This window comes from Pelobates fuscus, chromosome 4 (genome assembly GCF_036172605.1).
Source record: "Pelobates fuscus isolate aPelFus1 chromosome 4, aPelFus1.pri, whole genome shotgun sequence".
Classification (NCBI taxonomy): domain Eukaryota; kingdom Metazoa; phylum Chordata; class Amphibia; order Anura; family Pelobatidae; genus Pelobates; species Pelobates fuscus.
Genome location: NC_086320.1, coordinates 56,078,238 through 56,104,889, shown reverse-complemented (window position 1 = coordinate 56,104,889; position 26,652 = coordinate 56,078,238). Strand labels below are relative to the sequence as shown.

Here is a 26,652-nt window from a genome sequence, read left to right as displayed (position 1 = left end):
ACTAAAGAAAATTCATAAATCGCAGATCAGTTTTAGAAATGGTAACGCTGTCTCTTGCATTATGCAACAATATATTTCTACGTCCTTCATTCATTTTAAAGTCTTATTTAGAGACAAACTGATATATATACACACACACTCAAAACGTCTAATTCACTTGTAAGAGTCCATTACTTCCTCTTTAGTATTTCAGCCGTTAACTCAGTTAGATCTACAAATGGAGCTACTTAGGTACCTTATGGAATGTTATCTTAAACTGCACACATTTCTCATATATCTTAAAACATTCCGTTCAAAGGAATTCAATGAGACATACAGAAATGAAACTCCGACAGAGCAATGCATTTTACTAATGTACTGGCTCGAGGGACTAAGTTTATCAAGAAGAATATGAACAGAATACAAATAAAACAAAAACATTGAACTCAACTTGCTTCTACTTAGACTACACCTGACATGGAGCTAAGTGTCAGTTACAATAAATCTAGATTACTTTTTTAAATCTTAAAGTGGAACTTTTTGATCCGTACTCAAAAAAAAAAAAGAAAGAAAGAAAAAATATATATATATTTCCGCCGCGACAGCAGTCCAAAGATCAACAGTCACATGACATATATTCTGACAAACATAAAGCAAACCACGGAATTAAGTGGTTTGGAGCTTCACTGCTTTCTCTCCACCCCTCTATACAGAAGGCAGATCCTTCTAAACAATAGTCTTTAAGAAGACACCCCAGGAAATATCCATCCAGAATCTTCTGAGAACAAGCAGTTCGTTCCAAATGAGTTAGGGGTGATGAGAAGTGGGTCTAGCTATATATGCAGTACGTATAGATGCCACTGCTTTGGAAAGTAATGAACAGAGGAATGCTCGTAAGAGCTCAGCCCGTGTTCTAGTGGACTAGTTCAGGCTGATTTTCTACAAATGGAAGAACACCGCTAACGTAGTATGCTATTCCAAGGGAAAGTAAAGCAATGACGATAAGGAGAAGAAGCACTCTCCAGAACCCTAGGTCCTCTACAAACTCCTGCCAAGTGGTGCGGAAACTGGAGAGGACCCCTTCCCCTTGCTGAAGGTTTGGATTCAGGAGGGAATGACTTTCCATGGCACTGTAAGAGAAGGGAACAGATTGGTAAAACACCCACATACCCAATAGAAGCAAGTACAGTTTCATAATAAATCCACAGAACATTCACAGAACAACATTAGCCAGCTTATTCGCTAAACCCCAAATTAGAGGAAATTAAAATCTCAGTTACAAAAAGCAAAAGCACGGATTTGGAAATATTCTTCAGCTGAATTTTCTAGAATTTGGTGTTTGCCTAATAAACTGAACACTTGGCAATTGTATGGCCAGATTTTATGAGATCACCTGGTCATGTTGAATCTTAATTAAAAGAGATTACCGTATTTATCGGCGTATAACACGCACAGGCGTATAACACGCACCTCATTTTTAGAAAGAAATTCCAGGAAATTTCCCCCCTCATGCCATAGTATTCCCCCCCCTCATGCCATAGTATTCCCCCCTCATCCCATAGTGTCCCCCCCCCTTTCCATAGTATTCTCCCCCCCCTCCCATAGTATTCCCCCCTCCTCCCATAGTATTCCCCCCCTCCTCCCATAGTATTCCCCCCCTCCTCCCATAGTATTCTCCCCCCTCCTCCCATAGTATTCTCCCCCCTCCTCCCATAGTATTCTCCCCCCTCCTCCCATAGTATTCTCCCCCCTCCTCCCATAGTATTCTCCCCCCTCCTCCCATAGTATTCTCCCCCCTCCTCCCATAGTATTCTCCCCCCTCCTCCCATAGTATTCTCCCCCCTCCTCCCATAGTATTCTCCCCCCCTCCCATAGTATTCTCCCCCCTCCCCTCCCATAGTATTCTCCCCCCCTCCCCTCCCATAGTATTCTCCCCCCCTCCCCTCCCATAGTATTCTCCCCCCCTCCCCTCCCATAGTATTCTCCCCCCCTCCCCTCCCATAGTATTCTCCCCCCCTCCCCTCCCATAGTATTCTCCCCCCCTCCCCTCCCATAGTATTCTCCCCCCCTCCCCTCCCATAGTATTTCCCCCTCCTCCCCTCCCATAGTGTACTTCCCCCCCTCCCCTCCCATAGTGTACTTTCCCCCCCCTCCCATAGTGTACTTCCCCCATTACCCTCCCATAGTGTACTTTCCTCCCCCTCCCCTCCCATAGTGTACTTTCCTCCCCCTCCCCTCCCATAGTGTACTTTCCTCCCCCTCCCCTCCCATAGTGTACTTTCCTCCCCCTCCCATAATTACTTACCTGCCCTGAAGCGTGGGCCGGCTTCACAGCGCGCACCGCGGTACAGGAACTTTAATTTAAGGTTCCGGTTTCCGGCGGGACTGAAAGGAAGTGTGCACAATAGTGTGCACACTTCCTTTCAGTCCCGCCGGAAACCGGAACCTTAAATTAAAGTTCCTGTACCGCGGTGCGCGCTGTGAAGCCGGCCCACGCTTCAGGACAGGTAAGTAATTATGGGATATCGGCGTATAACACGCACCCACGATTTTTCCCCTATTTTCAGGGGAAAAAAGTGCGTGTTATACGCCGATAAATACGGTAATTGTATTTGGGTATCCACGCTAAGAGTTCAATACATCAGAGCTCAGCACAAGTATCTATCATACTCTGCTCCAAACTACAAGCGAACAGCAACATTCTTAGAGAACACCGACTGTGCCATTTATTAGATCCTGGATAACGGGACTTGCTGAAAAGCTTTATGTGTGAAGAGTGTGTCCTCTTTTTTTCATTTTGAAAATAGTTCAGATTTCAATATAAATTGACACCTTTATAATTTATACTGGTTACACCCTCTTGCTTTTCAAGTACACAACACGTCCTTTTACTTCCTCGTTTGGTTAGTTTATTTGCACTGAACTCAAGAGGCAGCAATTGCCCAGAGTACCTGGGCAATTGATGCCTTTTGAGTAGAGGAGGGCTTGCAAAAGGCTTTGCAAGATGTTTTTAGATGTAACTCCAATTACAAAATGCAAAATTAAATGTATGCAAGTTTTCATTTGTATTTAGGCAATGGAGTGTCCCTTTAACAAACCATTAGATCAATTATTTTCTAATTTCATAAAACTGATCTATTTGTATGTGACAGAGGGGTTTTTATGACTGCCTCATGTGGTACATTGTGTTCAATAATGATATTTTAGAACATAAATTCTGCTTTTTATTGATCCAATATAATACTCACCTGCTATATGTGCTACTGTACTGATACAGATTATGCATCTATTTTTGTGAAGTCTATTCTTCATTCTACACAGGCATATATGTTACATTTTATGCTTTCGTTTTATATATGCGGATCTATGAAAATGGATCGAGCAACTATGGACCACATCCATTTCAGACAGTTTCTCAAAAGCATCTTTTCCGGACAAGAGACTTAAAGATTGTACGGAAATTAGTCCAGTACATTCTCTTTCTTTATAATATGAAATATATACTGTATGCAATAGCCACAGTTGCTTGTAAATTAGCAGTGGGAGTGCTTTGTGCTGTGATTTGGTTAACAAACACAAAAGTAGAAATGACATCTCTACCCACCTATCTACTCATTTACATTGCTGGGTTTATTTATTAAACGGACACTCTGGCACTGTAACCACTTCAGTTTATAGAGCTTTTTGTTTAACATATCAAACTGATAAAGTGAGTTTAATGAATTTATTAAATGGACAATATAAGCATAACAGAAAGAAAAAAACATCCATTTTTGTTAACTGCAAATGTGTATATTTCTACTTTTACTGTATTGTGGTTGAATCTGTGAATATAGTGAGTGTGTGTAGCTGTGTAAATACATGCATAGTCAAAAATAATGTGAAAAGTGACTATGGTAAGGGGGCGGGTATGGTTAGAGAGTTTTTTTTTTTTTTTACTAAAGTACAAATTCAAAGTGAATTTTAAATTTAAAGAGACACTATAGTCACTGAAACAACTTAGATCGTGCTTATAAAGTCTCACTGCTCAATTCTCTGCTATTTAGGAGTTAAATCACTTTGTTTATGCAACCCTCGGCACACCTCTCTGCATGTGACTTACATAGCCTTCCTAAACACTTCCTGTAAAGAATTTGTTGCAAATTCTAGGCAGGTGCCCACTCTGCCTAATGACAAGTCCACACTTGATGGTATGCAACTGAAAAGGTTGTAGGTGGAGCATTAAAATCTATTTTTTTCAGTTTGAAAAAACTAGATTAAGATAAGATTGCTGGTTTGAAGATTGACACAATAATCACTTTAACTGAAGTGGTTATGGTATCCAGAGAGCCGCTTCAAGATGAAATAGGTAATGCGAGTGTTAATACCAAGCAGATCAGCTACATAGAAGAAGACATGGCATTATGTAATTTGTTAATAACAAACTAATGTTAAATGAAAGAAAAAAAGGAGATCTTTTCCCGACACTACTCTATGGTACACGAACGTTTCTGCAGAAGATCATCCCTTCAAGACTAAGAAAGAAAGACATTTTCAAACGTTTTTTTTTACATCACTTGTTTACAAGACAGGCCAAACAGATAACATTCTCCGACCTTTAAAAATCATTCTCTGCCTGTCAGTCTACACGTGTGAAACACAACATTTTCTTGTTTATGTCTGCAGGACTGTCATGTGGCCTTTGTTATGGCAAAGCAGCAGTCTGTTCTTTCATGATAAACAGACAGGCCAACAATTATATAAAAATATGAAGCAAGACTATGCCTTTCTGCGGAGACTAGTGTGGCAACATAATTGTAGAGCTTTAGCTGCTCTAGGTCTATTTGGGCACCATATCCTGACTTTGTGTCAAATGTTTTGGAGTGGTTTGACAAAAACTGAGCCCTCCCCAGCAGCCACTGCCTTCCCCTTCTGCAGTTGCATAGATAATACCACTATAAAGATCTGTCAAATAAACAAAGTAAAATAAACAAAATAAACAAACATCTGATCACGGCAGCAACAGGAGACTAAGTGGGTTAGACCAACGCTCTCGGCCTATCGTTGCTGTCTAAGTTGGACAAGGGTTGTTAGTACTTTGTACGAAAAGACTGATAATGCTAGATCTCTTAATCCCTCTGTGGCGGCCTTTTATATTGGTTTGTCCACACTGTTCTGCGCTACGGAATATGTTGCCACTAACAAAATTAGGCTGTAATAACGTCCTCTTTTAGTTTCAATGATAACCAGGTTGGCATGCTCCGCACTAAGGACTGGGCTTAAATTCAACAAACAACTAGGGCTGATAATGCAAACATACTCCAATATAAAAGGTTTCAAGGGTAAAACAAGCACATATAACATTTAAAAGGTCACTTGCAAACATATTAGGGATCCAGTAGTTAAGAAAACCAACATGTGCCTTTAAATGCCTCTTTGAAAGGTTACACATCAGATATAGACAACAGATAACTCATAAATTGTAAGTGAAATACTAATCCTATGATGAATTGCCTTTAAGCCCCTTGGTTAAACTAAATAACATATTACATTTTTCAATATAAAGTATGTATATATGAAGCAGAGTCTGTACAATAACGATAAGATTATGTAAGTAGAACGACAAATCCTCGTCTGGAAGTTAATGTGTAACCAAGAGTACACAAAGGTCACTTTCACTGTGAATAATAATAGGTCTATTTTCCTTTACAGCAAGGGATGAATGACCATTTTTTGTCAATTAAGGGCACTATTTACGTCTGAATACACAAGCTTACTTGAAATCGGCACCAACTAGCCTTTTAACAGGAAATCCTGTCTAATGTTTACCTTTCACTAGAAGTACAATGTTCACTTTCTTTCCTACCTGATAAAAAATGTATAGGGGATTAACAAACATTTTTTCATATTTCTGTGTAATAATAACAAGCAAATAATTAGCAAATATCAATGCAGGTATAAGCCCTCTCCCTTACAGAAATATGCCAGTGAGGGAAAGCTACATATCAGGCGTTTCTGGGAGTTTTCCGTTTAGCAGTCAGCTTTCTACTGTTCAAAGCGGACAAGTGAACTACACCCTCCCGACAAATGAAGCTTTCACAATATTAAAAGAATACCATATTTGCGAGTATAATATACAGTAAAGTGTGTTAGGTATATATGAACACAGCATTTATAATGAGGCAGACAGGGGCCGGAGGTCTCGGTGGATGTTCCAGAGTAAGCATGAATCGCGTTGGGTTTGATTCAGTACGTCCCCCTGTATGACCAAGCGGTAAGGTTACTTTATTTTACTAAAGGTCCCTTTTTTCCTTGTTTTCGTGGATTCTTCTCATTATGGAGGAATTTCATAATGCTTTCCTATGGACGCTGGCGTGCTCTCACTGTGAAAATCACAGTGAGAAGCACGCAAGCGCCTCTAGCGGCTGTCAGTGAGACAGCCACTAGAGGACATAGGGGGAAGGCTTAACCCATTCATAAACATAGCAGTTTCTCTGAAACTGCTATGTTTATGAAAAAATGGGTTAACCCTAGAAGGACCTGGCACCCAGACCACCTCATTAAGCTGAAGTGGTCTGGGTGCCTAGAGTGGTCCTTTAAGGTACATTTAAATTTCTGTGCTCCTCACTTAGTGTAAGTTTTTCATTGTCTACAGAGATTTTTATTTTTTTTAGTAAGCGTGAGAAGCTTCCTTTCTTTAAACCCAGTGATGTCTGCACTTAAGAAATACAGAGGTTCCCTAGAACAGATGATTATTAGCAGCTGGTATTTGTTACAGGGGGGGAGGGGGGTACCGGGGGTTGGAGATACTATAGTTAGCCCTTTGTATTCTTAACACTATAGTGTCCCTTTACCTTCTGATTGGGAATCATGCAGGGACCCTATACCTTCCTAGTCAACTTACCTTCAAACTATTCTTTCCACACACAAAAATCCCCTGTATCCATCACCGTCTCAACATACATGTTCCTTCCTTACTACCTTCACTCTACTTGGGATGGGGAAGAGGGACAGTAAGCATTGTATACACAAAACTGAAAGCAGTGGCATTAAGGAAGGGAACTGAATGACTTGCTTTTCTTGCAGAGTGATAATATAATTACAATTATTTATATGGCTTTAACATATTCCTTTAGGGCTGTACAATAGGTAGACAAGGCAAACATTTAATTTTAACAAAACATGTTTGACATTTGAGAACAGTAGAGGGTCCTGCCCAAACAACCTAAGAATCTAAAGAAACCAGAAGTCTTAAAAGGAAGGAGGCTGTCGACATGACCTAAGTTTAGTAAAATAAACCAGAATGTGAATTTTTTTTAAAGCTGACCGCAGCTTTATATTTGCACAGAGAGAGTTAGCAGATTTCATAAAACACAGTCAATACAAGGTGTTCTTAGACATAATCAATAAAGAATATAAACTGCTCCCAACATACCAATCTTCCTCAGTGGATCCTTCGGACAGGGTGCTGTGTCCCTTTTCCATGAGAAGCTCAGAGCATTGGACATACCTTTCGCTTTCAGCCGTCTGCATGGCCTCTAGCTTTGAGTGAGTACCCCTGTTAAAGCCTTTGACTTCCTGTTCCTCCAAGGACTCAAGCATACGAATCACTTCCTTATTCACTCCCCTGCGCTTTGCCAGGACAAGGGGAGTTGCACCTTGGTGATTGCTAAAGTAAAAAAAAAAATACAGAACCGTATAAAGAGAATGCAGTGGGAATCAAATATAAAGACAACCTGGAGTTAGACTATGTATGATGCAGCATGGTTTCTGCTCTACCGGTGTATTGAACACAACCTCAAGCGACACACTCATGACATAACCATCCTTGAGCAAATATCGTTTCTAGAGAAATAAAAATAAAATAATAATTTCCATTAATTCTCTTGTCAAAGGAAAACTGCAAGCACCATAACCACTACAACTTATGGTGCCATTAGAGCACTGCCTCCTCAATTTAAGTAGTAAAACAGTTTTTGACTTTTGACTTGGTTTGGCTTCTAACCTGGGGTGTGCGGGGTGCTGCTCCCTGCCGAAATCAAACCAATCAACAATAGCTTGACTACTACTAACAATGGGGGCGCCAAGCTGACCCAGTACCATAACAACTACAGCGAGCTGTAATGGCCAATGTGCATGAAGTATTCCTTTGGTGGAGGTTTAATAGTCAACTATATGAATACAATATAAACAATTAAAAAAACAATTCATACAACATTACACACATTCATGATTTCTCTGGAAATTACACCAATGAATAAAACATTAGAAATAACTATTTAGCAAGTGACATCACACTTTTTTCAGTCCAGGCACACATTACAAATGATGAGAAAAAAAAAACAGATATACAGTTCAATTTCTGCTCTCAGGGCTGAGCTTATATCTCTAGATCAAGCGTGTAAAACTCAAGGGCTAGCACGGGCCAAATAAACAAGGTTTAAGTTTATGTGGGCCGCAAAAAAAACCAAACTTACATTTTCTTAGAAATGTAGGTTTATTTTGAAAAGTACAGTATAAAAAATATTCCCTCTACTGAACCCCATCCCCCCCTTCTATACTAAACCCCAGCACCTCCTCAATAATAAATACCAGTCCCCCCCTCTATACTAAATCCCAGTCCCCCCCCCCTATACTAAATCCCAGTCCCCCCCTATACTAAATCCCAGTCCCCACACCTCTACTAAACCCCAGTCCCCCCCGCTACTAAACCCTACTCCCCCCCTCTACACTAAATCCTACTCCCCCCCCTCTACACTAAATCCCACTCCCCCCCTCTACACTAAATCCCACTACCCCCCCCCCTTCCTAAACCCCAGCCCCTATTTAAAAAGAAAAAAAAAAAACCAATATTAGCTTACAAGCAGACTCCACTCACATAGCCGCTGTCAGTATGCGATTCCAGAGTCCAGCCTCTCGTATACCCCCAATGGTGCCATCCGCACCCTGTGCCAAAGTGGATCCTCCCGCTACTTCTTGAAACCTTGTGAAGGTGGAGCACGTTGACGTCATGTCTGAATGTGACATGGCGTTGCGTGCCTCCGTGCACCTCCAGGTCCTCTACTGTCCAGTCGCGGCCATCGCAACACTGACCAACACACACACACCGACTCACTCACAGACAGACACTCACATTTACACATTTTTGCACACACTCACAAATCATTTTATTTATTGCTCCCTACCTTTAGGAGGTGGTGTGAGGCCGCTCCCAGAGGTCTCCCTTCCTGCTCCTCACTGGTCACTCACGCGCACAGTTTAGTGATGCCGGGCCGGAATGACGTCATATTTCTGGACCAGGCATCACCACAGAGGGGCGCACACGAGTGAGCAGTGAGGAACAGTAAGAACAGACTGAGCTCCCTCGCTGCCGCCAGTGACCTCTCTTCCCGGCCGGGAAACTTTTAGCAGAATAGGTACCTGCAATGTGGGGATGGCAGGTGCCTACTCTGCCTTAACATGTCAAACTCGCGGCTCGCTGTGCTGCAAAGATATTCATTGTGGGCCGCATGCGGCCCGCAAGTTTGACATGATTGCTCTAGATTGTAAGCTCTTTCGAACAGGGCCCTAATCAACCTATTGTTCCTGTAACATTTTGTAATTGTCTAATTTATTGTTAAATTTTCCCCTTTAAAATATTGTAAACTGCTGCCGAATAAGATGGTGCTTCATAAATGCCAATTATAATAAAAATTATAATAACAATGATTGACAGGAAGCCAAGATGGAAGCACCCAGTTGAAGATTAAAGAGGCTTGAATTTATATGTTTAAATTTTATTTTTTAAAGATTTGTTAAATATAGAATTTGTTAAACATAGGGGTTAGAGAAATATACAATTAAAAATCCTTTAATGTAACGTCTATTTGGGAATTTGGAGATGGTTTAGTTAAGTTATGGGGAGTAATCTTGAACCTTATTGTGTCATCTGTTCATAATCATTCTTCCTAGCTTCACACAGTACTTGGTTTACATGCTCTGACTATAGAAGTCCACAGTACAAAGACGTAAAGTCAAATGTAATTAGATTTATAATCTATATATTTGCTAGTAAAACCACCTGATACATAAACTAAACACGGTCATTTTTAAAATAACATTTGTAAAGACTGATGGATAAAGGTCCTAAGTTCATTAGTATTTCATGTGTTGTGGCTCCAATGTCTGCATGGTATACTGTATTCATACAAATACTGCACTATAAGATGTTACATATGATCTGCGACATTTAAATCAATCCCTGTCTTTACCAAAAGAGACACGAACCTTTTATTTAATCCACTTCCTGACAGGTGCTTAGGCAAATATCTATAAACCTTTAACCATTCAGATAAGTTATCTGGGCTAAGATATCTTATTCAAAAATATTCAAAGTGATCTGCAAATATAGCGTGCAATAAAACCAGAGGTCCACGTGTGATATTTTACTACTATTATTATTATTATTATTGTTTAGCAGAGTAGAAGTAGGTACAAGAAAACAATGCAAAGACTTAAAATAGACACAGGAAGCACCAAAAACAATCTGCATTTATTTTTACACGTCCTCTTCCAAACCTCTTTTTCTGTCTTCAGATGTTCTTAATTTGTATCCCTATATATCACATCATTATATACATTATAATATTTAATGGAGGGCCCTAAAAATATTAGTCTTAAGAGTTAAATCCCAACACATGTAGCCTCACATAATGTTCACCCCATCTTTTCTTGTTCTCATCTCGACATCATCAACCCCTCGTGGCTAATTTAACAAAAAAATCCTACTAATATTAATTACGCTAATTATTCCAGCTTCAGCATGAAATTTATACTCACCAAATATCAATTTTTAGACCATTGGAAACGAGGAACTGAATAGTGTCTACATGGCCACACATATGCAGGGCGGTGTTTCCTTGGTAATCTGTAGCAAGCAGATCAGCACCAAATTTATGAAGGAGCTGACAGATGTCTACATTCCCCCTGGCTGCCGCCAGGTGCAAGCCGGTGCGTCCACGTATGTCACGAATATTGGGGTCAAAGCCACTCTCCAAAAGCCGCTTAGAGTAGTTGAAGTCTCCATCGATACAGGCCTGTAGCAGGGGTACGTTGTTTAGGGAGGAGTCATTCACAAAGACGTAGGACATAGCTGCACTCTTGAGGCTCGATATTTCTACCACTGCAATTTAAAATGAAGAACAAGCGTAAAGACAATTCAGAATGGAGAATAGAATCTTACACAAAACATGACAAAAATGTTTCAAAATAAAGGCAGAAAAAGAGATCGTTCTTATAAACAAATCATCCAGATTTTCCTCTTTATGAGATTTTATTGGACTCCAAACCCAATTTAAACCTTTCTGGGAGCTCAGATTGTTTGATGTGCACACATACCTTCCACCAATCCTAGATTAAGTAGGACAGCCCCAATATTGGTTTCCTGTACCACAGTCTCCGGTTGCTCTCCGGTGTCCCACTTCAGGGGATAGAAGGGATTAAAGGGTTACTCCAAACACCATGACCATTTCAGTGATGTGAAGTTGTCATCGTGCCTGAAGTCTGTATGTACATAATTTTGCTTTGAAACGTTGTACATACATAGATTGGTGGAGAAGTAACTACACAAAATACTACATACGGACATTCCTGAGATGGGTCTGGCTAGCTGTCAGACACATGTTACTTGCCTCTTTTACAAACCCCACTCACATTCCACATTCGGTACGGTACTTCCAACGTTGGGAGGTATGTGTATGAGTGCATCATTTTAATACAACTCAAAGCAAGTGGAGTACCATACAAACGGATTTAGAAAATACACACACACACACACATTTTTCCACTAGCTCACTAGCTTGTAACGAGTAAAACAAAAATACCAACAGGTTGCAAAGTAGATACTAAAAAAATAAATAAATGTTCTTTACACAGGTTATAATGCAGGGAGGTCCCCTATACACAGTTTGCAATGAATGCAGCAATCGCAAATATCAATGTAGGTATATAAAAACATAATTTTTCTTTGTCAGACTCAGTGTTAATCTGTTTTTTTTTTTGCTGTCTCTGTCTGTCATGCTAAGTGTCAGTTTACATGTGATGAGCTCCCTTTTCCATAGTGTATGTTGCTGTTTTTGGAATGTGTCTCCCACATCAGAATCTGGGTCACTCTACAAGTCTGCCTTCAGCTTCTCTCTTTCCCTGTCTTCCATTACTGCTGTCTCTGAATGTCAACCTGTCTCTCAGTGTGTCTCACCCATGTACCAATTTATAATTTAGTACAAGCAATAAAGATTGTGTTTTTCTGTTCATGCATAAATACACAGAGAACATCTGTCACATGATATATAATTAAAACAAGTAAAAATAGACTGCAAGGCTAGCAAAATTTTAGTGTTTGACATCTACCTGAAACAGCATTCATGCAAAGTTGGGGGTCACGTCGTGTTTTCCTTAAAAATATTTTTCTCATGCAGGTTTAATTATTTTATGTGGAATATTAAATGTGTTTGTATATCTACCATTCTATATAGCTCAAATTCATTTAATAGAGACAAACAATACACACCAGAGGACAATCGCCAAGATAATAAAACAATTATGTCATGACTAGTTCACTTCAAGGGTTACTCCAAGAATCCTAACCACTACAGCCTGCTGGTAACTAGTCTCTATTCCTTGGTCAGTTTATAGGGAGTGTGGCCTAATTTGAATTGGGCTTAACACTTCTTCACTAAGACACTTTATGAAATTACTACCTCAATAAAATTCTCTTTTTTTTTGCTTCAGAGGTGAATTTCATTCAATTGTGTGCCCTTTTTAGTTTTTCCATGGAGTAACATGGCCCGGTTCCCCATTAATGGTGCAAACCGTTTAGCCAGCTGGGATCCAAGGTTCCATTCAACGCTGGTGATAAGCTTCTGGGTTCTGCGGAGGCCACTCCCAGCCAGTGAATGGCATACAGTGAATGGTAATTTGCACATAATTGACAGCAGCTAGCCCAGAATGAAAATGCAAATGGGTTTAACTCCATATCTGCAGCGTTTCACACTGAAAGGCTGCAAATACTGATTATAGGCACCATGACCACTTCAAATGCATGGAGAAACCTTCAATTAAAATACACCCTTGTGCACTGAATACATCATTTATCATAAGATACATTATGTATTCAATAAGATATATTAAAATGTAAATGTACCTCAATTCTGAGCCAGTGCTGCCACATTTTGCTCTTAGTAGTTTAGTTTTATTGTAAAACCACCCCTAGACTGACGGCTCTTTTATTAGATTTGTCCTGACTAAAACCTTTTCCATGACTCCAACAGCAGCATGCTAGTGTCTACACTGAGTGACGTCAGTCAATCCACCCCTATACTCCCCAGCTAGCACTAGCAGTGGCTAGGGAGTATCCATAGCAAGCACAGCATATGCACTGTTTGCGCTATTGTTGGAAAGCAGGAGGACTGTCTGAAGGAGGTCTCTAATGATCTCCACATGAGTCAGTTCTTTGGAATAGATGTCTGACAGGTGGGAGAAATATCAATTTTTCAATAAGTTTTACTTCCAGTCTATACATTTGCTAGCAAGTCTCAAACATGTGTATAGATTTCATTGCATGCTCTATAATATGTCAGGCACACTTTAAAAACATGGCTCTCGAACATCCTTTGGTAATCAGTACAAACCTCTAATGTCAGTCTCCTTTCATGTTTTCTTTTATCTCACAGACTGCAAACACATAGAAAATTGTGTGCTCCACTTATGTGCTGTAATGACTGCTACATGTTTTCATTTGCTAGATGCATCATAGCCCTCACCCCCATATAAATAAATACATGCATTTTGTTCGAAACGATGTTGCAAAAATATTCTGTTTGTTTTAGGTCTTACAGGAATGCTCTAAGCACCAAAACCATTTCAGCTCATAGATGTTGTTTTGGTGTCTGGAGAATGGGGCATCCATTTCTTAAGCCATACCAAATCATATAATGTAACAGGCAGTGATAATCTGGGAGCATCAGCTGAGTGCTCTCAATGTATCACTGTCCACTATTGCTTTTATGGTTTGCTATAGCAAAACGTAGTGTAACGCCTCTTTAGCCATTCCATCAGAGGGCATCTTATGACTAATTCCCTGTTAAACTGTTTGGAAATGGTTTAACAATGAAAAGGGAGATGGAGTCCAGGAACTTCAGGCACCATAAACGCATCAATGACTTAAAATTGTTATGGTGCCTAGAATAACCCTATAACAGAGAGGGGCTTCAACCATTACAGGACACGGTAGAGGTTATAGTGCATTTGGTCTTCCCGTGCCATTTACTGTTTCCTATCATACCTTTCTGAGCACGCAGTGCCCATCATTGCAGGCTGGACATATAAGGCGGAAGTGAAACTGCTGCATTACTATAGGGATCTGGCTTTGGGTGATAGAAGCCCAATTTTGTCAAACCACTCAGAAATAGAGACAATACACAATATCGGAAATCTGACCATAACCACTACAAAAAGCTGCTACAAGTATTTCATTAAAAAATACATTTATTTATATGTCCCATCCATTGCCATACAGGTGCAGGCCCAGCTCCCACCTATTCTGAAGATGCATGCAAAGTCAGATCCGACTCAATTATTCTCAGAGGTCCAGGAAAACAGATCCTATATGGTTTTAGGGGAACATAGTAACAAACACCAGCCATTCCTAGTAACATTTCTGAAGTGTATATAAAAAAGAAACCCCACAAAACGGACCCTATACAAAAGGAAACACACATTGACAGCACTTGGATGCTATACAGTATCAGATGCCAACGTGTTTTAAATAAATATTTAGGAATGTTTATCACTAGATGTGCATCTTTGTGAAACTTACAATTAATCAATACTGTAAATGTTAAAAAAAATAAGTATAAAATGTTTGATCATGAATTGCCATCTCCTACTTAGACATCATGCTCTTCTCAAACTATATCTCTCTCACCCAAAGAACACAAAAAAGTCAAACCCATGTTCCAAAGTATGTTACTTATGATCACAAGGTTATCAGAGCATCAAAGGGACTGCAGTTGGTAAACATTAGGAATGCAAAGATTTGCATTATTTTTTCAACAAATTCTCCATAATAAAAAGCACAGATAAGTAATAATTTCTAGTTAAGTATGTATTAATATAATCACCTCCCCCCCTCAAGCCCCCCAGCAATCATGGACTAGAAAGGAAATGTCAGGTTGCCCACTAGCACTGTCCTGTCACTGTGCCCCTGGCTGGCTGAGCATGATGGGATTCCAACAATGACATATTGCTGACCCTCTGACACAGCTGGCTCTCCTCCTCCTCCGGCACTCCCAGGATTGCAGACTACTATTCCCATGATGCTCAGCCATCTACAGACATGATAGGAGACCTAGCCCATCACCCCTTGGTAGCCATTCCTGGCTGGCTGATCATGATGGGATTCCAACAATGACATGTTGCCGACCCCCTGACACTCCCAGGATTGCAGACTACTATTCCCACGATGCTCATCCATCTAAAGGCATGATAGGAGACCTAGTCCGCCATCCCTGGCTGGCTGAGCATGATGGGATTCCAACAATGACATGTTGCCAACCCCCTGACACAGCTGGCACTCCCAGGATTGCAGACTACTATTCCCATGATGCTCATCCATGTAAAGGCATGATAGGAGACCTAGTCCATCACCCCTTGGTAGCCATTCCTGGCTATCTCCACCTAGCCCCTGCCTGCAGCCCTGCCGGGCCCACACCTGGCCTGTCACTGGGGCCCTGGCTGTGGGGGAGGCGGTTACCGCTGCCATGGCTCTCCCCCGCCCCGGTCACACAGCTCGGCCTACCTGTGACAGCCGGATCCCCGGGACCGCGGTGAGCAATCCTGCAGGAGGGACCGGCCACCGACACAACAACAACACGGGGCGACCACAGAGTGAGCGCAGGAACTACAGCGACACCGCCCGTCAGCACCGAGTACTGCACCAGCCGGAGGAATGGGGCGGACGTCATCTACTGGCAGACAGCGGTACTGCACGCACAGTCAGGACATCACTGTAAGGTGTTCTGCAGGGCATGCTGCGGTGGTTATGGTGCCAGTGGGGCCCTAATACCCACATTGAAGGCTTCTCCTGGAGGATGTCTTCATGGCACTAAGCAGGACTGCTGGCAGCACAGCAGACACTCTCAGCAAATCAGAACAGATCAGTTTTGCCCAGTGGGGCTAATAAGTTTTGTAGCTACAAATGCCAAATGGCAACCAGGTAAGTTACTATTTCAAACGCCACGGCACAACTATAGTGGGCATGAGTGGTTATGGTACTGGAGTGTTCCTTTAAAGAAAAAAATATATAATTTCCTTTTAAGAATAAAATATATAATTTCTATTGAATAAAACAATGTGTGTGTTTATTTTTTTTTAATATGATGCTCCATTTTCTTTTAAAATGTACATAAAAAACTTAAGGAAGAGGTGAGAGGAAAAAAATAGTGTCTGGTCTCGGTGTAAGATAGGCATGATCCCTATATGAAAACGACAAAAAAAGGAAACAAGGTTTACCCAGACCAAGGTGTACTGAGAACAATTTAAAAAATTAGCTTTTAATAATTATAATTAGTTGGAATTGCACAGACTGCCTTAAAAAGAGGTACCTTAAAGGGACACTATAGTGTCAGGAAAACCGCTTGGTTTTCCTGACACTATAGTACCTTGAGGGTGCCCCCACCCTCAGGGTACCCCTCCCGCAGTGCTGAAGGGGTTAAAACCCCTTCAGCTACTCACCATTTTCCAAGGTCGGGCTCCCTTACCTCTCCTCCCCTGCCGACGTCAGCATCCTTGTCTGACGTCACCGGCGCCGAATGCGCATGCGCATCATTGCCGCGCACGCATTCAAAGTGTCAGTAGGAAAGGATTTTTCAATGCTTTCCTATGGACGCTCTGCGTGATTGAGGCATAATATGCCGATGCGCCTCTAGTGGCTGTCCAGAAGACAGCCACTAGAAGCTGGTGTAACGGAGCTCCGTGTACCCCGACCGAGTACCCTCCGTTGATGGATGCTCCTAGCGCTCTCAGAGGACTCCAAGCACTGCAGACGACACCACAACCACCGCAGACTCCACAACCGCCGTAGCTTAACTGGAGCCGCGCCGTCTTCCTTCCACCCTGGATCGGCTTCTGTCCTCCAGGACCGTGTGGGGAAGACCTCTCCTCCAGGAGAGCGTATCTGGAACAAGCTCTTAAAAGAGCTAAGTGATTAAGAGCTCAGGGGAATATGCATCGCATAGCAATCCCCAGTGTGATATAGCAGTTCCCTCCAATAACGAGACACGGCTACGTATTGAGGGTCAGAAGAGGTCTGAGGACTGGAACACCCAGCCTGCTTTTTATTAGGATCAGGTACATACAGGACACTCCCAGGGGGAGGATGAAATTGACCAATCACATGCATGGTAACACCCCCACGTCTCCTCCCCTCAGATAAACACATAACCCAATTAAAACATACATTATTTTACCCAAGTTCTGGATGTACCCCAAAAACAGGGGGTACAGCTTTAAATCTGGTATCCCCAAATAGCCCTTGTTCAGGGGAACAGTCTGTCCAAAAATCAGCCCATTCGGATGGATGGTTCGGGAGATACAGGGCTCCAAAGTTTTGACCGACCGCACAGACCAACTAGCCGAAAATAGTTCCATGAGTTTTGGCCTTGCGGTCGGTCTCCGTTCGCACGGTAAAATAGACGAAATTCTTGCCATCCATTCGCATCTTTGTGGTCGCTAGAATCCCCATACTAAATTAAGTATAACTACCGAACGGCCGGTCGTTCGGTAGTTTCCGTGCGTAATTCTGGATGTCTGGAGGTCTTAGCGGTATTCGCCTGTTTGTGCTTCCGATTTCAGTTCCATGCGTTCACAGGCAAACACCGCTGTTCGCACGCAAGATGGCCGCGAACACGTGGAAAAGTCCCGAAATGGCGGCCACCTATTCAGAGCACAAAGAATTCGCATGAAATCATGCGAACGGCTGTATTCTCCAGTAATGGCATTCTCATGCACTATATTCGCCTAAATCCCCTGGCTGTTAGGTTATATTAGCAGTCCAAACCTACAGCATAGATAAAGGGAAAAAGACAGTCTAATACAAGTCCATATGCCTGAATACAGGGTTTGCAGTGCAATATAGTCCAGGACCATAGTCGCAGGGGAGGAGGCGGGCAAGCAGGCCTCTCCAGGACAAAGTGGCGAAGGGCACCTCGTCACACATCTCCCCTTTGGGGGGAAGACTAACCAGGCACCTGACCTTCTGTCGGTCAGTGCCTCCGTTAGTCGATCCACCAACCCACAATAAACAGATGTCCGAGTGGCCCCCCCACAACATCAAAGTACAGGAACAGCCTACCCACAACACACAGTTACTGCACCTGGGTATTTGGCTGTGGTAATGAGGCCACATGCCGAGGGTACTTGAAGGGCAGAGGCCAACTGCACTCTGCCCAGATGCCAGCTCTTCTGCTGGGGTAGCCTGCAGGACATCAGGCTCTGGACCAGGGACAAAGGTAGGGCAGAGGCCGACTGCACTCTGCCCAGCTGCCAGCTCTTCTGCTGGGGTAGCCTGCAAGACATCAGGCTCTGGACCAGGGAAAAAGGTAGGGCAGAGGCCGACTGTACTCTGCCCAGATGCCAGCTCTTCCACTGGGGTAGCCTGCAGGACATCAGGCTCTGGATCAGGGACAAAGGTAGGGCAGAGGCCGACTGCGCTCTGTCCAGCTGCCAGCTCTTCCGCTGGGGTAGCCTGCAGGACATCAGGCTCTGGACCAGGGACAAGGGTAGGGCAGAGGCCGACTGCGCTCTGTCCAGCTGCCAGCTCTTCCGCTGGGGTACTGAGACCATAGTCCGGCTCAGTAGTCAAGGGAACATGGACGTCAGGAGGGGTTAGCATCGCCTCCGTTAACCCTGGTGCCACGCTAGGGGTTAGCTGGGGAGGGGAATTTGTACTTACCCCCTCCTCTGGGTGTCCCGGTGAGGGTAGTTGGGGATCTGGAAGGGCTGTCCAGCATCCCTGTAGGTCAGGCACAGAGACCACGGTCCCATCTGCGCCGTCTGGAGGATTGGTGTCTCCCCTTGTTGGGGGAAGCTGCCGCTGGGGAGAGGGGGTGCTGTGCTCCTCTCCTGGAAACACAGGCTGCCGCTGGAGAGGGAGACCGCCTGTCTCCACTCCCTTACCATGGTCCTGTTGCTGTAGAGAGGGACCAACTGTCTCTGCTCTCTGTAGGACACACTGCTGCTGGGGGGGAAGAACGGCACCTTCGGCCCCCTGGGGTACACACTGCCGCTGGAGAGGGAGACCGCCTGTCTCCGCTCCCTTACCATGGTCCTGTTGCTGTAGAGAGGGACCAACTGTCTCTGCTCTCTGTAGGACATACTGCTGCTGGGGGGGAAGGACGGCACCTTCGGCCCCCTGGGGTACACACTGCCGCTGGAGAGGGAGACCGCCTGTCTCCACTCCCTTACCATTGTCCTGTTGCTGTAGAGAGGGACCAACTGTCTCTGCTCTCTGTAGGACACACTGCTGCTGGGGGGGAAGGACGGCACCTTCGGCCCCCTGGGGTACACACTGCCGCTGGAGAGGGAGACTGCCTGTCTCCACTCCCTTACCATGGTCCTGTTGCTGTAGAGAGGGACCAACTGTCTCTGCTCTCTGTAGGACACACGGCTGCTGGGGGGAAAGGACGGCCCCTTCGGCCCCCTGTAACTCACGCTGTTGTTGGGGCGCAGGGACGGAATACTTTGCCCTCACTGCCCGATATTCGGCTTCCATCTGCAGATACTCCGCCAGTTCTCTCCTTATTCTTGGTACCATTTCCTCGGTTAGAAGGGACCCGTAGATATCCAACCGCCGCTTCAGCATAGCGTCAAACTGTACGTGACTATACCAATAGTCCAGTTTGGCTGGGTGTTCCCAGGATGCTGTTCCTCGCCCTAGGGAAGCCATCCTGTTGTAGCCAGGGGCGCTGCCCAATGGCTAGCGTTGCCCTCAATTGTAACTCCAAACGTTACCCGTGTCTCTGAGCTGCTTCTCCTCGCACTAGGATGCCATCCCACCGCTGCCACCAATGTAACGGAGCTCCGTGTACCCCGACCGAGTACCCTCCGTTGATGGATGCTCCTAGCGCTCTCAGAGGACTCCAAGCACTGCAGACGACACCACAACCACCGCAGACTCCACAACCGCCGTAGCTTAACTGGAGCCGCGCCGTCTTCCTTCCACCCTGGATCGGCTTCTGTCCTCCAGGACCGTGTGGGGAAGACCTCTCCTCCAGGAGAGCGTATCTGGAACAAGCTCTTAAAAGAGCTAAGTGATTAAGAGCTCAGGGGAATATGCATCGCATAGCAATCCCCAGTGTGATATAGCAGTTCCCTCCAATAACGAGACACGGCTACGTATTGAGGGTCAGAAGAGGTCTGAGGACTGGAACACCCAGCCTGCTTTTTATTAGGATCAGGTACATACAGGACACTCCCAGGGGGAGGATGAAATTGACCAATCACATGCATGGTAACACCCCCACGTCTCCTCCCCTCAGATAAACACATAACCCAATTAAAACATACATTATTTTACCCAAGTTCTGGATGTACCCCAAAAACAGGGGGTACAGCTTTAAATCTGGTATCCCCAAATAGCCCTTGTTCAGGGGAACAGTCTGTCCAAAAATCAGCCCATTCGGATGGATGGTTCGGGAGATACAGGGCTCCAAAGTTTTGACCGACCGCACAGACCAACTAGCCGAAAATAGTTCCATGAGTTTTGGCCTTGCGGTCGGTCTCCGTTCGCACGGTAAAATAGACGAAATTCTTGCCATCCATTCGCATCTTTGTGGTCGCTAGAATCCCCATACTAAATTAAGTATAACTACCGAACGGCCGGTCGTTCGGTAGTTTCCGTGCGTAATTCTGGATGTCTGGAGGTCTTAGCGGTATTCGCCTGTTTGTGCTTCCGATTTCAGTTCCATGCGTTCACAGGCAAACACCGCTGTTCGCACGCAAGATGGCCGCGAACACGTGGAAAAGTCCCGAAATGGCGGCCACCTATTCAGAGCACAAAGAATTCGCATGAAATCATGCGAACGGCTGTATTCTCCAGTAATGGCATTCTCATGCACTATATTCACCTAAATCCCCTGGCTGTTAGGTTATATTAGCAGTCCAAACCTACAGCATAGATAAAGGGAAAAAGACAGTCTAATACAAGTCCATATGCCTGAATACAGGGTTTGCAGTGCAATATAGTCCAGGACCATAGTCGCAGGGGAGGAGGCGGGCAAGCAGGCCTCTCCAGGACAAAGTGGCGAAGGGCACCTCGTCACAGCTGGCTTAACCCCAGATGTAAACATAGCAGTTTTCTCAGAGACTGCTATGTTTACATCAGGCAGGGTCAGCACTAGAGGGACCTGACACCCAGACCACTTCATTGAGCTGAAGTGGTCTGGGTGACTATAGTGTCCCTCTAAACCCTTAAAGACCAAACTTCTGGAATAAAAGGGAATCATGACATGTCACACGTCATGTGTCCTTAAGGGGTTAATGAGTGCAAGATAAAGCACAGTGTTGTCTAAAGCAACAATGTTGCAATATGCTTCATAAGAAGAATTGTTGCTCTTGCTGGTAGAGACTGGAAAAATGTGTCTCATGCAGTTTCACTGTAGTGAAATTATTAAGCACACATTGATAAATCTGTCTGGTGCTGACAGAGACCTATGAATATGTGTCTCATGCAGCAATAAGGGAGTGGGTCAAAAATTATGCAGGCTCCCTTAGAAAAAGATACCTTTGTGTACATTAAAAAGCTAGCAAGTGACATCACAATGCAGTTTAGTCCAGTCACCCATTCTGTTCCCGTATTGAGGGTCAGGACTCAGTTTCTGCTAGGAGCTTCCGTCAGCTCTCCCTACCCCAAGCCCTGCAGTGCTGGACCAACTCACTGGCTGTACGTGTCTGCTTATTGCCTTCAGCTAATGATGCAAGCTGTGGGCTTAGCTCAGGTAGAGAGCTTCTAACTTTCATGGAGAGTTGGTGGAACCCAGACACTCCTAACACCATAACCACTACATAGCAATGCAGTGGTTATGGTGCGTGGGTGTCCCTTTAATGGTTCAAGTTTTGGTTGCATTTAGAGATTAAGCAGGGACAAGAGGGGAAGAGAAATTAGGGAAAGCCTGGAAAAGAGGTCGAGAGTTATAGGGAGACTATGGAAACAACATGGAGAGGAGAAATAAGTAAACCGTGGGGAAAAGAGCAATAGAAAAGAATGTAAGAGAAATAAAACCATGGGAAGCCATAGAATAGAAAGTAGACCCCTTCCCAAACTACCTGGGATCCCCCATAAGGGCGCCCGGACCCGCTTCGGCATCGCCCACCGAAAGCAAACACACAGCCAACCACGACATCACAACCCCCCCCCCCCGTAGACCCCCTTGGTAAGGGGTACAACCAACACATTGATAGCTAGTAGCAGGGGACTGGACCACGAACGACACAATGACACAAACTCACTGTGACTCCAATCCTAGTCTCAGACCCGCAACCCGAAGCTTAAACACCTTCCATGAGTACTGACATGCTCAAGTTAACTTGAATGACATCCAATTACCCTTTGACATGTCTTATCAAATGCTGTAGATACATCAAAATACGTGCGGTATCACCGATAGAAAATAATATTGTTACACGATCTTTACCTATGTTACACAAATGTATGCCTGATTTATCGCACCACTCTGCTGTTGTGGCAGGAGGGGTGCGCCTGTTTAAAATGCGCACGACTAAATAAAGAATAAAAAAAAAAAAAAAAGAAAGTAGACCCCTTTACGGCCACGAGTCTCCTAGTGGCTTATTTACTAGGAGCTGAAGAAGGCAGCATGGAGGAGCGGGAGATTTAGGTAAATATATCTCCCTTCCTCTTCTTCCACAGATACCACCATGCATGTAAACCTATGAGCCTGGGGAAGTCTTTGGGAAAATCCAACCTTTAACATTTACTCTGGATCGTTCCATGTTACTGTCCCACTATGTGTAGCATTTTGGTGCCGCCTCCTGGTTTAAATGTCAAATTATTTAGGAACATTTCGACATAAAGGATCACCCTATCACCCGGAAACATAACTGGTAATGTGGAATTAATACAACAGTGTTATTGGTGTTAACATCGTCCAACCTAGACAGAAGTGAATAGGTGAAATTGATAGGGACAGATTAGCACAACTATCTAAGCCAATTAATGCCATCCTGGTTTGACAAAATAAACATGGAAACCACAGAAGTGTGAATTCCACATTATCTATATAATGAAGGAAGGGGCGGTCTATAATCATTGGATAAAGCTCTGATCTACGTCAAACTTTTCCTACATGGTGTGACGGTAAATGGGGGTGCAGTGTCAGGACACTAAGCAATGTAACCACTGCACCAAGCTGTAGTGGCTATATTGCTTAGAGTTCCTGTAAGCTTTGGTATCACTTGCAGAACACATAAAAACAATAATGAATAGGGATGTGCATGGGCAAAAAATTAGGTTTGGCACTACCGAAATTCAGGACTTCGGCAGTTCCCTAACCCTACTCCTACTCCTAACCCTACCCCCTAACCCCAACCTTCCTCTAACCCTAAACCTAACCCCAATAGGGTTAAGGGTGGGTTTAGGGCTAGGAGTAGGATTAAGGTTAGATTACGGTCATCATTCCCTTAATTTTCCCTCCCTCTCCTGTTTTGCCACTTTTCAGAAATCCTAAGCTCTTTAGCACTTCCGAAATTCGGCATTTCGGTTATGTACTTCGTCCAAATTTAAATTTAGACCGAAACTAATTGCTAATAATGAATAAATATTTTCTTAAAAATTTAATTAACGAACATATGGTATTTTGGTATGTTGCACAGCTGGTACCAATATAGTTTTATGCACTGCTTTGAAAACTAAGTTTGTGTGTTTGTTTGTTTTTTAATCAAACACAGTGGCTGTTTAGATCATAAAATGGTTTCCTATTTGAATAAGGTAGTGTCATGACCTGTTGGGGAGAGGTGGGGGAAAGAAGACTTTCCCAACCTCCTAGATCCCCATATCTGTTCAAGCAATTATTCCACCAATTATAACATGTCAGCATAAGGCCTCCAATAAATGTTCTTTGGACTATGCACAACCTATTGCAAATTTAAGGGCAGGCAGTGAGCAAGTAATGGTAAATATCAACCATTTACCAATTTTTGTTAAGAACAGCATGATTGAGCATCATGCGAATGTATGGTCATTTATGTTCCATTCAGCTAATAGTTCCCCTCTTCACCACCTAAATGTAGCATTTATCTAGTTATATCAGGCTCACCACAATATGTTATTTACAAGCATTTATTGCATTCATAAACATATACTGTACTGTACATACCGTAGTTAAACTTTCCTGTTTTAATATTGCTGCTCTTATGAATTGTTTGTTGTAGAGCTTTCTGATTCACAATTTTACAAACCAACTTATAACATATTTTACAAATATATGGAAATAAAAAAAAGTACATCAATTTAAATTCTTAAAAGTATAATACAGCATTATTCATTACGATCTGACGTAATCGTGCGGGCTTGGGGAGGTTTATCACAGTAAAGACAGAGCAATTCTGGCGCAAAATGCTAAATAAAAAAAAGCGATCAGTACAATGTATCTCACCATTTCGTTCTTTGCAATTAGAATATTATCTGTTTTGCTGCTAAATCTCCCTACTGAATTAAAACGCACATATATAATAAAAAAAAAAAAATTGAAGTGCATCATAATAATCCGTAGAAATAAAATGAAAATTACATCCAAATGTCTCATTAATAGAGGGACTATAAGAAAAGACTGCAAAACTTGGAGGTATAAATACTCTGATAATCAAGTGCTCCCCCAATTTGAGAAATAAAACACGGACTTTAAATATTCCTTAGTATATATACTGGTTTAATTCTCACCTCGTTCTAGGTAGATACAATGTACATATTAGAGAGTAGTAATGCTCTAAAATAGAGAAGAACTGTACAATAGTATTACTGCATTGTCCTTTGGGAGTTAGTAGGCATAATATGAATTTATTTCGCTATATACATTTTTTTGTAAATCAATAATTCATTAAACTGTAAATCAATTCAGTGATATTAAGTGGTCATGGTTCCTAGAGTATATGTAGCATTTCGCTATGCTAAGTTAAACCACTTTGCTGCCGGAGGTGTAACTCCACCTCCAAGAGTGTCATTCGGGCCGACTAATGTGAATTCTGTGCCGATTTGGTGGTGTCTGTCATCAGCACACAAAGCATGCTGGCAATAGACAGTTAATGCTGATATGCCACCCCACCACCTGGGCTGCCCGTGCCCTCTCCATTCATTCCTCCCCAGACAGGAAGGGCAATTGACATCAGTGAAGGATAATCGTCAGAGGTAGAGGGGAGAACTTGGCCTCCGTTTATGCTTTACTTTACCTTTGACTTGGGGCACCCAGCATGGCAAGGGTTACTTTAACCAAAACCATGGTTTTATTAAATACTGGCTTTTGTTTGGACTAACTTTTTAAATAATAGCGCAGTACAAGAAGAGCAAAAACAGTGCATCATTCAATACAGAAAAAAACAATGATAAGACAAATGGCTAAAATAGTTGGGCACGTTGGTTGAGCACAAGTTTTGAGATGCTTTAGAGAAATTATATATGTTTTTATTTTTTTATTTTCTTACAAGGAAATATCTACTTATAGTGTACATGCTTGAAAATACAATTCCTACAGATTGAGTACTATACCAAAATAGATATCTTTATTTACAACCATACACACGTCAAAATATACACTGCTTGGAAAATACATTGAAAATATAAATCACAAAACAAAATCATGTAATTGACGGTGTATAGGGTAATAAAAGGAAATCCTTTTGCGTGTTTCAATAATCTCTGTTGATAATTGACCAGGCATTCACACTTCAGATATAAATCAATACTGTTGCTTATAGCGCTGGGTGACAGTTCTAGCTTTTCATATTAGTTCCATTACAATATACTGTCAATGCTAAGGAAGTGCACTAAATGCTGTATACCCCTCATTGGGAATGTACCAATCATTTCAGATTAACACAATATCTTTGGATACAAGCTTTTGGATTTAGCACTACGTGTGGTTTTATACTTTGCCCAAATTACAGACTTGTTCAAATGACAGCAATGGAAAGTCTAGCAAAATGTTTAGAGGTTTAGTCTGTAAACTCTAAACTTTTGCACATTAAATCCAAATCTGGAATAAATTCCCCCACTATTCTCTAGTCACAGATGACTGTTTAAAGTTGAATTCAACAATTCGGGGGGGGGGAGTGCTAAAATTTGGAGCTTAGTGAGTAACTGCAATAAACTTTGCCTAACATTATAGGTGAATATCAGTGAATTCATCAAACACCAGGTTTTTGCTTGTTTTTGGTGAAAAGTGACTCTTTTTCATATGTAGTTCTTTCTGCAAAGGGAAAAAAAAAACAATGTTTACATGGGGATTTTATTCATTTTTTTTCACGCACACATGCACGCACGCACACACTGTTAATGAATGCACACATAGGTGTACAAGGTGTGTTTTTTATATGCACAATAGCATTCTAGCAGCATATTCACAGGAATTTACAATGGGTATAAAGTTTTAA

The 26,652-nt window shown here is 42.7% G+C and overlaps 2 protein-coding genes across 3 annotated transcripts in view; both read right to left on the bottom strand.

Annotated features, from left to right (window-relative positions):
- Nucleotides 1-551: 551 nt before the first annotated feature.
- On the bottom strand, nucleotides 552-15,900 carry ANKRD46 (ankyrin repeat domain 46). Its single transcript, XM_063451199.1, has 4 exons — nucleotides 15,794-15,900; nucleotides 10,777-11,119; nucleotides 7,394-7,627; nucleotides 552-1,109 (listed from the first exon to the last, which is right to left on the bottom strand). Exons 2-4 carry the CDS (start codon nucleotides 11,085-11,087, stop codon nucleotides 893-895), a joined length of 762 nt encoding a protein of 253 aa, XP_063307269.1. The 5' UTR covers nucleotides 11,088-11,119; nucleotides 15,794-15,900; the 3' UTR covers nucleotides 552-892.
- A 10,438-nt stretch (nucleotides 15,901-26,338) lies between these two features.
- SNX31 (sorting nexin 31) overlaps nucleotides 26,339-26,652 on the bottom strand; it is a 59,111-nt gene continuing 58,797 nt past the window's right edge. For both annotated transcript variants that reach the window (XM_063450293.1, XM_063450294.1), the window contains one exon: nucleotides 26,339-26,468. In XM_063450293.1, coding sequence (XP_063306363.1) covers nucleotides 26,382-26,468 — 87 coding nt within the window. In that variant the 3' untranslated portion in view covers nucleotides 26,339-26,381. The remainder of the gene's footprint in view (nucleotides 26,469-26,652) is intronic.

Excerpts from the sequence above, each read along its gene's own strand:
- ANKRD46 (XM_063451199.1), bottom strand. The coding sequence starts at position 11,087 with ATGTCCTACGTCTTTGTGAATGACTCCTCCCTAAACAACGTACCCCTG. Across the intron at positions 7,628-10,776 it reads GGTCTAAAAATTGATATTTG|CAATCACCAAGGTGCAACTC; the intron begins GTGAGTATAAAT and ends TTTTTACTTTAG. Across the intron at positions 1,110-7,393 it reads GGATCCACTGAGGAAGATTG|TGCCATGGAAAGTCATTCCC; the intron begins GTATGTTGGGAG and ends CTTCTCTTACAG.